Source organism: Zonotrichia albicollis, chromosome 19 (assembly GCF_047830755.1).
Source record: "Zonotrichia albicollis isolate bZonAlb1 chromosome 19, bZonAlb1.hap1, whole genome shotgun sequence".
NCBI classification, from domain to species: domain Eukaryota; kingdom Metazoa; phylum Chordata; class Aves; order Passeriformes; family Passerellidae; genus Zonotrichia; species Zonotrichia albicollis.
The window spans coordinates 4,965,586-4,978,740 of NC_133837.1; the positions used below are offsets into that span (position 1 = coordinate 4,965,586).

A 13,155-nucleotide genomic window follows, 5' to 3' on the forward strand; every position below is an offset into this window, starting at 1 on the left:
CCCAACCTAAAATTTTCATGTTGTGCTGCCCGAAATAGAAGTTTCCTTGCTCATGCCAGAAGTCAAACTTTACCACTACAAAGTTGATTTAAAGTGTGTGGGTGTGAAAATTTCAGCGTAGTCTGTACAGAGGAAAGCTGCGGTTTCTATTTTCTCCATTTGGTTTCTTCTGGTGTTTCTGCTGCTGCCATACAGTAACTCATCCACAGGCTTCACATCACAGTGGAAAAACAAACAGGACAAAGAGCATGGAAGAGGAATGGACAATATCAGGTCAGACGCTTCAAAACTGAAGTAAGTAAGCACACAGAGAGGAGAGCTTCTGACAAAAACCCAAAACAAACAGCAAGTTCAGAAATCAGCAGGTGTGAGTCTCCTCCCAGCCATTCTGACCACATCCTGGAAGTATCCAGAAACTATAAGTCTTCCATTTTAGCTCTAACTTTTGGTGAAGAGTCAGATGCTGGGACAAACCTGAGCAGTCAGTGATTCCATCTCCTTGCAAATCTCTTTTCCCAGGCAGATTCTGGTTTATCCCTCCACTCCCATCTTGACTATGTGCCTCTTCCCACCAAAGGCCACAGCCATCTCCATGAGCTGCTGGGCTGGTTCTCCTCCAAAGTTAAACTGCTGGATTTTGCAGTGGTCCTTGCTGGCATGAAAGGACATGCTCCACATAAACAGAATGGCAGCTAAAGGGAATTCAGGGTGACAGGAGGCATTTAAAAGATTCTGTGCTTCAGTGGGGAACCACTACTGTGTTCAAACAGGTTACAGTAAGATGGGAATTTAAAGCATGAGTCTGATGCTGTTTTTCATCTGAGGTCAGGACTTTCTTCAGGTATGAAGCACTGGCATCTCAGAGTCAGGCACTCCCTCTGCTGACCTCTGCTTTGCCAGTCTCTGGTTGGGCACACCCTGCACACATCCTGAACAGCTGAACAGCTCTTGCCCAGCTCACCACAGCTGCTGCAGGGACCTGGCAAGGACACAAACCTGGCCAGGGACACAGACACAGCTCTGAGCTGTCACACTCGGGGTTCTCCCTGTACCCCATGGACTTGCAGTGGTTGTCAGAAACAGCTACAGCCAGCAGACTGAAGCTTTGCAGTGCTCTGCTACCACAGTTTGGGGTATCTGCAAAGGAAGAAGCGTACAGGCAGTTCTCTGATGCTGGAAGGCACTATAAAGTCAAAGCACCTCCTTTCAGGGGAGTTACTGAGCCAGTGAGACCTTCCTTACTCACTACAAACCAGACACTCCCACCACTCCTTTACCACCCTCCCATTTTCATAAGAAAAGCATTTTGACTTAATCTCTACCTCCATCAGTTATCAGGAGTAAAAGTGAGTCACAGGCAGTCACAAAACAATATCTTACACCACACAGGCTGCTGGTTTTCTCTCTGATAAAAGGGTTATAGCAGCGTTGACAAGGAAGACAAATGACAGAGGCAATGATCCACAATGTCCTCTCCTCCAAAAGGATTGCAGTTATATCTTTATGACACAGTTATAAAACAAAACAATAAAGTTCCTAGGCCATTAGAAAAAGATCACACACATTACAGTAGGAAATACCTATTTCAGATCTTATCTGGAGCTATGAAGACAAACAGCATTCAAACATCAGAGTTCTAGCCTCTGGAACTTTGGCTTCCTCACAGGCAGGTGCCTTCCCTACCCCCAAGACTGAAAGCCCTTTTTTCCCCCTGTAACTCCAGACCAGCTCTGTTCACTCCCTCAAGCTAACAAATACTCATCCCACAGCTGAAAGAGAGCTTAAATCTTGGTGGCTGGGGGAACGAGGGAAGTTTTAAATAAGATGCTAAAAAACCCTCCTTGCCCTGACCAGGAGGGATTGCTCAGAAAAGATGAGTTTTCTCATCAGTAGTCATTAGCTAAGTTTAGCCAGTCTCAGGAATGCTGGAGAACAGGTGGATCACAACATAAGGGATTTGTGAATAGAAAAGGACTGAGCACATCCTTAACAGCGCATGAAATGCTCAGCCGGAGCTCTGCGGGCCCTCTCTGCTGTTTGTGCAACACAACAGCACCATCCAGAGGATAAACTCTGCTGGCTGCACCTTCCCTTCGCCCACATTTGCAGGATAGGAGCTTGGTTCCGACTGGGAGCACTGCAGGGCTGCCTTCAAGTTACCCTTGGGTTAACAAACGTGAGCCATTGCAGCAGGGCAGGAATGGGGATGTGAAAAACGCTAATCACTTGTTTTTAAAATTTTTAAAAGTTTAATAGTAATAAAATGGTTAGGACAATATGTGACAATAAAAACAAAGAGTTACGGATGTCCAGGTATCTTTCTCTGGGCATCATGAGCCTGAAAAAGGACCCACGTTAACAGAGGATTAACCCTTAAGAACAACAGCCTGTTGGATATTCATACACCTCATACATGATGCATAAATTCCATTCAAACACAGGATTCTGTCAGGTCATTCAACTTCTTCCTTCTAATCCTAACAGCGTCTTCAAGGTGGGAAGAAGTTCGTTTCTACTGATAAGAGGGCAATAAATTCGCTTCCCTGAAAGACTGAGGTGTCCTGTGGCTGCTATCTGGTGCGAGTGCCTCATTCCTTTTTTAAAAAAACCCCACTAACATAGTTCTTATTTTAACAAATTTTATAACCTAAAACTATATTTAACACAGTACTTCAGAGAAGCTGAATAATAATACAGCATTTCTTTCACAACACATATAACATTTATTTTAATATTTGCGAAAAGCTAATCATAAAATACACATTTTTCACAGGGATCTCCAGAAATAAATGCCAGGCATCACCACCTCTCTCCAAGTGTTCCTTCCGGCAGGGTTGCAACCTCTTCACCAGTGCAGAGGAGGAAAACTGCCTGCCCTGTGAGGACTCATCATCCCTCACTTTGATTTCTCACAGGCACAGCCCGTGGTGCTGCAGTGAGTCCCCAGGGGATTTCACTGCATAATTTATAATAACATATGCATAATATTATATATATATAATATATATATATAAAATATAATAAAAATGCATAATAATGTACATAGAGCCAAGAATCTCTCATTCCTGAGGTTTAGAAAATGCCTTGGGAAGGTGAGGAGCCCACTGTTCTCATCCATCCATTGGGGAAGATCCCATAAATGTGTGCAGGGTGCACATTTGTATGTCCCCAGGGTGCCTGGGGGAGGCTCACAGCCTCCCTGCCCCCCTGGCCCGGTCCCACTGCCGATTTTGGACATGTGCTCAGGCTGTTTGTGCTTCCCCAGGGTGATGTCAGCTGCCTGGCTCATCTCTCCTGCAGCAGCATCCCACACGACCTGCTTCAACGCCTGACAAATCACAATCCCCACAGCAGGTCTGCCAGCAGCTTTTCATGGAAAACAAAATCAATTATCCCCTTCCTCTGAGACAAATTAAGATGAAACAAACTATAAAATACTTCCACTTTGTGTTTATTGTTCCCAGTGCAATTCAGCATTCCCGACAGCTGAGCACACCGTGACTCAGGACAGCACAAACCTCAATGGCTGCATTCCTGACCTACTTTGGGAATTAAGAAAGAATTTCAGGCAGGAGAATTTCCCCTATAGGTTAAAAAAAAAAAAAAAAAAGTGTCTTACAGCTATTCCAGAAGTGTTGGCTGGGATCCAGTGACTGGATGAGCTGAATAAGATTTATTCAAAATTTAAAAAAAAAAGAAACAACAAAACAAACCGGAGGATCTTCTATGTTTTGTTCTGTCCCTGTCCTAGCACAAAGTCAGATTCAGATCCATGGCACTGGCTAATCCCTATCTCCTGAGCCTATCTTTAGGAATTCTTATCATCTCCTGCTGCTCCCAGAGTTTGTAACCTCTGCTGCTTCATTTGATATTTAGAGAGGACTGAAAAGAAAAATTATTCCTATAAACACTCACTTTTGTGAGAAAAGAATTAAAAAAAAAAAAATACCCCTCAGTTGCCACAAGCAGAAGGTAGAAGACACCACTGTACATTTTTCAGCACCTCTGAGGTTGTGTTGGTCAGAAAACTTCCAGAGAAATGCAGGCAGAAAGGGCTTCAGTGCTGAGGGGGTTACTTTTTATACAATCTTTATATCAAAATGTGATTCACCAACAAAAGCAAAGGCAGTAAAGGTGAAGCTGCTTTATTAAAATAGAAGCTGCTTGTGCCCCACACTCACTGAATTACTGCCCAAATTTCCCATAGGCACCAGGTAAAAAAACTTTCAGAACAAGTTATTTCACCTTCCAGGGGAAATTATATCATTTAAAAGAGATTGTTACCCACATGATTTTTGAACTTTACTCCTTTGTTCTTATGGGGATAAATCCTGACTATTTTAAATTAATTCCCTGCCTGGCAACAGTGGTTAAGAGACATGGGGGACTGGAAGGGTGAGGCAGGAAGGAAGAAGTGGGGAGTTTGTTAGTGTTCTAACTTCAAAGCTGCTCTGGAAACTCCTGCTTGCTCTCTTCTGGCAGGTATCAGTGAAGAATTTTGCCTTTGGTTCATTCTGAGAAATACCCCTGAGGAATATATTTGAAATATTTGACATAGTTTGCAAAAAATCCCAGAATTCCCCTGAACAGCACAGGAGGGAATATAAGGTGGAAAATAACTTTACAGATGGAAAAAGCACAGGGTTTATGGTGTGGGGGAGGGCAGACTCTTTCCCTATCTATAACTATTCTCATTTTTTCCAAGAAAAGGACAGAGCAAACCCAACTGTTTTGAATTTTCTCACCTTTTGTAAACATAACTGATGGCATTAGGTAACCTCTGATAATTTCTACAACAGAAGATGCTCAGTGAAGAAAAGGCAAACTTTGGCTTCTTGTCCTCAAAGATTCACCCAAAGAAAGCAGACATTGAATAGAATTACTTCACCCAAATAAACATGCATTAGGTAGGCAGCAAATATGATTTAGGTGGGTGGGTTCACATGAATTTTACTGCAAAAGGGAGCTTTTTGCCCCTCAATTTGTGGAGACCCCACCCCACACCCTGTGCACAATAAACAGTGTCTCCTGATATCCAAATTGGATTATCTGTGCCTGGGCTGGATTTTCTCACTTTTTGTAAATCTAACTGATGCCATCAGACAAATTCTGCAACAGAAGTTTCTTAATGAACTAAAGAACTTTTGTGTTCCATGATCAACCACCCAAATTTAAAATTCAGCATGGGGACAGATAATTCAGCTTGAAGATATCATCCACATCATCCACATCTATCAGAGATCCAAGTTCTTCAAAAAAATCTGGAATGGGTTGATAAAGGAACTTTAATAGTGAGGGAGGTGGAGGCAGGGGAAGATAAAAATGAACAGAATTCCCTTCTGGCTGTGCAGGTAGCTTTGATGGAGATCTGAGATTTCTTTCCAGATTGTTAAAAGGAGGGTTTTGCAGGGGTTGCTGCTCCATGGTGTGTCTGCAGGTGTTTCCCTCTCTGGAGCTGGTGTCAGTTCAGGGAGTTGGGCTTGTCCAACTTGCTGTTAAATATGTATTAGACAGTGAATTCAGGTGAATTTTACTGTATAAAAGAGGTGACTTTTCACCTGTTTGATTTGTGGAAACCTCCCCTGTGCACAGAATAAACAATGCAGAGTAAACAATGTGTCCCTGCTCAGGCAAACTCAGTGTCTGGGACCAGAGTGATGCCTTGAGAAGGCTGAGCTAGTGCAGAGACTGGACAGAGTTAAAGAATAAAGCAGGGATTTATTAAAAGGATCTCCTCAATGGATTCCCCTTGGGCAGCACAAGAGCCCAGCCAGGGCTGCACCAAACATGAACCAAAGTGGTCCCAAAATGCACAACTGGGCACGGGGTCTGTCACTGTGATCAGTTCTGTTCCATTTGCATCTTGCAGTTCATTGTCCAATTCCAGCTTTAGCCCATCCAGTCCCATCCTTGTTTTTCTCTCTCCAGCCCACTTTGTTTGTGCTCCTGGGCTGAGATTTGGATCATTTGTCCTTGGTGCCCAGCTGGAGCAGGAATTGTTTTGTCTCCCTGCTCTGTGCACAGAGCTCACCATCCCCTCATGTGAAGCTCAGACCCACACACTAAAGCAGCACAGAATGTGAAAAATATAAAAGCCAAAACCTGAGGCATCAAGAGAGCTCCAAAGATGGAAGCCCTCAAACTGGGAACCCACAGTTCTGGGGATTTTTGAAGGAATTTTGAAAGAGCTCAAGACATTCTGAGATGGTTTTGATGATGTGGTTTATTTCTCTTATCTATACATAGGCAGGAGTGGTGAGTTTGGCTCACACCTTCACAGCATGACTCAGAACGTCACAAGACCCTCAGTTACAAGACCTTTTAAGGATTTATTATCCAATAAAACACTGCCAACAAGGATATTTGTGGTTTTGAGCCAATCCTTAAATATTTTGTGTTATGGACTCATGCTACAGTGTGAGCTTTCTTAGCCAATCATGTTATGGCACACAGACCTACCGTGCTGCAGTCTAAACTCCTTGTTTACCTCTGTAACTACTTTTATTTTTATACCTTAAACTCTAAAACTCTAAACTTTCTTCCACTTAATGTGTCTCTGCTTTAAACTGCAAATCCACATTCTAGCACCTAAGTTTGGAAACCTTTTCCAAGCCCTCATATCGAATCCTGTGTTTAATTCTGTCAGGAAGATTAATCCACAAACATCGGAGGTTTATGTCCAAAAAGGAGACAGAGGAGTCCTTTGGCTTTATTTAAATAAATGGAGAGGCCATGGGGCATTCCCCTGGGGTCTCTCAAGTTTTTGGAGGATGCAGCCTACTTTTTATCCCAATTTCCCTCTCTCTTTCCCCATTTCTGAGATACTTGAGAGGTTCAGACTTCCGGAAATTCCTGATATCGAAGATTCCCTCTAATGTAAAACCCTCCCTTTCCATTTTTAATTCTTATGGAATTTAGGGGTTTTGCCCATTGTTTCTTTCATCTTTCAATATCCAATTCCATTTACCAGCAAACCTACAGTTTGTTTGTGTGAAAAATGTGTATTTTATGATTGGCTTTTCACAAATATTAAAATGAGTATAATGTGTGTTATGTTACAAAGTTATGCTGTATTAATTTTCTTAAGCAGTGTGGTAAATATAGTTTTAGGTTATAACATAATATTAAAATAGAAACAATGCTATGTAAGATACTTTTTTAAAGAGAGGTCTCAACAGCAAGATAGCAGCCACAGGACACCTAAATCTTTCAGAGAAAGAGAATTTATTGCTCCATTATCAGAAGGAATTAACTTCTTCCTGCCTTGCTCAGCCCTGAAGATGCTGTCAGGATTCAGAGGAAGAAGTTGACACTGCCCAGATAGAATCCTGTGTTTGAATAGATTTTATGCATCATATATGAGGTGTATGAATATGCAACAGGTTATTGTTTTTAAGGGTTAATCCTCTGTTAACGTGGGTCCTTTTTTGGGCTTATTTTGCCCAGAAAGGGGTACCTGCACTGTCTGTAACTCTTTGTTTCTATTGTCTCATATTGTCCTAATCCTAACTGTCCAAATTATTATTACTCTAATTGTATGACTCTTTTTATAACCATTTTATTACTATTGAACTTTGAAAATTTTAAAAACAAGTGATTGGCGTTTTTCACATTTGTAAAAGGAAATATCTTTTTCCATCCATCACTCAGTAGAATCCTTCCCATTGTTTCTTTTATCTCTCGGTGCTGGTTTTATGTGACAGCTGTTTGTGAGGACAAACCCCTCACTGCTCTCAGTTCTGAGCTTTGGCTCACAAAGTTCCGAGAGCTCCGAGAGTTTCCGGCCTCCGCCGCCATCGCCGTGAGGGCGGAGCGGCCTCGCCTCAGGCAGCACCTGCCTGACGTCATCCGCGCCGCCTGACGTCATCCGCGCCGCCTGACGTCACTCACTGCGCACGCGCGCTGCCAGTAACGGCAGCATCTCCAGCCAGCCCCGCGTCTCCAGCGGCGCGGTAAGGAGAGCGCGTAGGGACAATTCGAGCCTGTTTCGCGTTGCCGTACGGGAGCCCAATGGGGACATGTCAGTCTAATGGCGACCGTCACTTGTTGCCATGGCAGCGCGGTCTGCGGCCGTGGGGGTCCCCCAGTGTCGCTGTCCCCTCACGGGCACCCCCTCGCCCCCCTCAAGGGGACCCCGCAGTACTATTGGAAATCACACCAGTTTAAAAATTTATGTGTAACTTTTGTCAAGAGGTTTTGTTTGAGTTTGCCCCAGGAAAAAGAATTTTAAATATTTTTCCAGGGCATTGTTCCACCAGGTGGGGTCTGGTGAACTCAGCACACCAACAGACTGGGAGCACCCAAAAGATAAAGGTGCATCAGCGCCATCTACAACATCTGCCCAGACCTGGCAGGGTTGGAGACATCTCCAGAAAGACTGGTAAGAAAATCAAGGAATGAAGATCTAATTAACATCAGAAGCGAAAAAATCCAGATCCAATAGAAGACCAAATACTAAGAACTACTCGGGACCAATGAACACTGACCCAATTCGTTTCTATGAGTTTTGACTGTATAAAAGAACTGAAAAATCTACTTAAAGCCGTGTGCCATGAAATGATTCTCTGTACACCTGGGCTATGTGTGGGTGAGATGATTTCTGTGGTACATCCTGGCCAGAACATCCTGACCAGAAAATAAAGCAATGCCTTGATTGTCTTACTTAAAAAATGCTGTTGGAGGGTTTTTGTTTTCCCCACAGTTTTGGTGACAGTGCTGCCATCCCCTCATGGAAACACTGAGTGCAGCCACTGCATCATGGGGACCCCCAGTGTCGCTGTCCCCTCATGAGGGACCCCTCACTGCCATTATCCTGTCATGGGGACCCCCAGTGTCACTGTCCCCTCATGGGGACCCCTCAGGAGGATCCTCACCGCCATTATCCTGTCATGGGGACCCCCAGTGTCACTGTCCCCTCATGAGGGACCCCTCACTGCCATTATCCTGTCATGGGGACCCCCAGTGTCACTGTCCCCTCATGAGGACCCCTCAGGGGGATCCTCACCTCCATTATCCTGTCATGGGGACCCTCAGTGTCACTGTCCCCTCATGGGGACCCCTCACTGCCATTGTCCTGTCATGGCAACCTGCAGTGTCACTGTCCCCTCATGAGGGACCCCCAGTGTTGCTGTCCTCTCATGAGGGACTCCCCAGTGTTCCTGTCCCCTCATGAGGGACCCCCAGTGTTGCTGTCCTCTCATGAGGGACCCCCCAGTGTTCCTGTCCCCTCATGAGGGATCCCTCACTGCCATTATCCTGTCATGGGGACCCCCAGTACCACCATCCCCTCATGAGGGACCCCCAGTGCTGCCATCCTGTCCTCGAGATCCCCAGTGCCTTTGCCCCTGACAAGGATCCCCCAGTGCCACCATCCCCTTTTCTGGAGAATTAGGTGCCCTCTAAGGTCACTTAAACAGAAGTGAGTGTGCAATGGGTTCTGTGATTCTGCAGTTATTTAGAGGATGATCCCAGAAGAGGAGATGCTGCTGCTGCAACTGGTGACATTCCCTGTATGAAGGGAAACCCCCCCATAGCCACTGATGACATTTCCTGTATAAATATTGATGAATCCAGTGGGAGAAGCACTTCAGAAGCTGCCCAACCAAACCAGGACATACCCCATGGTCCCTCCCCACCACCTCCATGGATGTGTCCAGCAGGATGCTCCTCATTTCAGCCTTGCCAATGCACATGGAGGAATGCACTGCTCAAAAACCGTGGGTTTTACATCTTGACACCCCTTCCTTTCATGTCTTGGGCAAAGAGAGGCTTTTTATTTATCTTTTTCTATTTATCTGCATTCCTTTCTTAAATCTGAGCCTGGTAAATAACAGGTTTTTCATCACTGTCCTGTTAGTAGCAGCATCTGAACATTTTGGTGATGGTGGTGGGAGCTGGTGTGGACAGGACAGGGTTAATCCCAGCTGCTGTCCCTTGCACAGTGTTATCATTGCTGCCATTCTCTGAAGCTGAAGGGTTTGAAGATTTTTTTTTTTCCTGCCCCAGAACTGTTCCTATTCAGAGAAGAACCAGCCATAACATAGGAAATATAAAAATATTTTGGAAGTAAACTGTGAAGTCTGCAAGACAAAGACTAAAAATCAACTACTTTTATCTCTCTTTTGCTTGCTTTCATGAAGAGTTTTGGAAGATCCTGATTTTTTTGAACTAGGGACAAGCCCCATATAATTTTTCTACATTTCTCCCTGCTTGACAAAGGAAACTGTGTCACAGGGACACAGCAAGCTAGAGTGATATTTCACAACATGGAACTACTTTTCCCACTTAATTCGTTCATGTTGAATAAGAAGAGGTAATTTTCAGACATTACATTTAAACTAAGTCATGATTGGTGGTAAAACCAGCTTGATCTCATTATAAATATGCCTTGGCCTAAGTGAAAACAATTAGAAGATAAAATGATTCTTAAAGTCTAAGTGTCTGATGTTCTAGAACACACTATACTGGGAGACAGCGACCAGATAATGAGATATTAGGTTTCTTGGGCTGAAGAGGATTACACAAAAGAAAGCAAAACTAATTTTTTAAGTGATCATTCCTGAAAACTGGGGCAGAAAATGTTGCCTCCCTTTGTGAGCAGTTACTAAAACAAAGAAAATCCTTCCTGATAAGAAAGTATTTAACAGGATTTCATAGGAAAGATAAGCACACCAGAAGACATTTAGCTATAATTAGGAATGCTCAATTGATTTACTCTATTCAAACCACCAAGGGCTGCTCAAGACTATTCAAAATCTTGATAAAATCACAGAGATTTCCTAAGATTGTAGTTTCCCACATAATTACGTATGAGAAGAGCAGGATCTGAGGTGGACACAACCATCCTTGTGATAAACCCAGCAGCCTTTCTGTGCTCCTTGCAGCAGTGTCAGGAGATGTTTGTGTTTCCAGGTTGGAGCTTGCTGCTGCTTCCTCAGGCGTGAGGATGATCTCAGTGAGGTCAGCCAGAACCAGCTTGGGTTGGTTTCAAAGCCAGCCTGAAGGAGGATGAAGTGTTCCTTCCAGGGAGACGAGGGGCAGCACGCCCTGATCAGAGCACTGATGCCTTGCTTTTGATGTTTGTTTTCTAACTGTAGGGCTGGAAGCCTCCCTGCCGAGAGAGGGAGGCAGTCTCCATCTTTGGAGCTTTTCAAGACCCAACAGGATAAAGCCCTGAGTAACCCACCTTGGTCTCACAGCTTTTAGCAGGAGGTTGGACCAGAGGACCCTTCAACCTGAGTTATTCTATTATTTTAATCCATTTTACACCTATCATCTTTGGTTTTCTTCAGACATCAAACTGAGAAAGATTAGGCTTGAAAGTTCATTTGCATAAAGCATGGCCAGAAAAAAAGTTGCGAGTTTAACTGCTTTGTAGGACTGAGACATATGACCCAGCCAGAAAGAGGTAAAAAATTGCTGTACGAGATGATAGCTCTACAAAGAAAAATTATTAAAAGGCTGAGGAATTACAAGTCTTTTGAAATACAAATCACAGGCCTATATGTGTTTGCAAAACAATCTGGAACTGCAAAATAACTACTGAGACATTTTTAAAGCACTACAGCCTCCAGTGTCCTGCAGAACAAGGGCCAAGATGGCTTTTGGGCACAACTTCCCCTGGCTGCAGAGTTAGATATCATACAGTCTGAGCTGCTCCTTCATGTCCCCTTCTGACATCTCTCCAAAGGTGTCACTTTTTTCCTTCATCAGTCTGAAGATGGCAGCCAGCTGCTCTCTCTGAACCCTGTTGAGAAGAAAGGAGAAGTAGGAATAGCCAGTCCAGGAGCAAGGACATCACTGTGAAATGAAACACGGAGCCAAAGGCAGGTCACTGTGCAACCCTCACTGGCTGCAGGAAATCTGTGTGAGATAAGGCAGAGACAGCCTCTGGTTCTCCTTCCTCCCCCTTCCCATCTATCCCATCACCCTGCATGTCTCTCTGCAGCTCCCTAAATGTGGAGATAAACCAGCCTGCTTTAACACTGACTTTGGAGCTCCTTAGGGCTTATCTATGCTCAAACTTTCAGGATAACTTGACGTATGGGATTTTATAAGACCAACATATCCCAGTTTAGCAGACTCCATAAAAAAACCTGGTTTAAGATTCAACTGCCCAGTGTGCTTTCCTTCTGTAATGAGAGCATGTAGATACAGAATAATTCAGGAATAGCCATTAAATTTTAGATGCATAGCTTAACTTAAAACTAGACAGCAGACTACCTCCCAGTGTGGACATGATTTTAATCAGCCACTGGAAGATAAGATCAGGGATAGGAATTTGCTTTGATTCGAGTTTGTTGGCCAATGTCCCATGGTGAGATGGATCCAGGTTGCCATTCCAGCAGTGAGTTGGTCCCTGTGTAGGCAGAGGCTGACCAGTGGAACACCTAGCTCAGATTTTTAATCCCCAGGCAGTCCCATAGTAGATGATTAACCTCCTTCTCCCCTGACAGAAGATCTCTTGATGTTCCCCCACCCTGAACCAGTTAACCATTGTACATCCCATGAAGATTGGTATCTGTGACAGGGCTTTATTTGTAGGATTTATACTGCTCATCTCTGGGGGGTACAGGGGATGGGCAGCACTCTTGGCAGGTAGCTCATGAACTGATGTAACTGCACAAAATTCCCTTTTGGGGCAAGATGAATGTGCACATGGCCTCAGGCAGGGCTGGCTGAGGGATGGAATGTTCCCACTGCCAGACCCCTACCTGCTGGGGATCAGGCTGCTCCATTGCCCAGCACATCTCATTCCTGATCTCCTGAGGCAGACAGAAAGAACTAATGGGGATGTGGTGCTTTATGGCTGTGACAAGGCAGATGAAGTTCCTGTTACTTCAAGGCTCGTTTTGTCCCTGCATGAGCATGAGGCCAGAACTCACTGAGAGCTCAGAGCACAGACCTGCCACAATCCCAGCTCCTCCTGCTTGCTCAGCACCTCCCATGCACTAAAAACACAGAATCTGCCTTTTACTCCCACATGGTCACCCTGTCAAGAGTCCTCTTTGCTGCCACAACCAGCTTCCCACACAGGACTTTGAATCATTTAATTAATCCATTTAAATGCACGCCACTGCATAACCTGGGGTAGTCTTCCTGCAAAGCCTGAGTGGACAAGCCATCATCTGTTCCAGTAACAGGAGGAGCAGTAAT

At 44.4% G+C, this 13,155-nt stretch overlaps 1 protein-coding gene across 2 annotated transcripts in view; it reads right to left on the reverse strand.

Moving 5' to 3' along the window:
- MXRA7 (matrix remodeling associated 7) overlaps nt 1–13,155 on the reverse strand; it is a 43,955-nt gene that overhangs the window by 3,275 nt on the left and 27,525 nt on the right. The window contains exon 5 of one of the 2 annotated variants that reach the window (XM_074555285.1): nt 11,432–11,746. The exons of the other annotated variant lie outside the window; for it this stretch is intronic. Within the exon in view, the coding sequence (XP_074411386.1) occupies nt 11,632–11,746 (115 nt within the window). The 3' untranslated portion in view covers nt 11,432–11,631. Of the gene's footprint in view, nt 1–11,431; nt 11,747–13,155 lie in introns of those variants that run through there. 2 annotated transcript variants of the gene reach the window in all.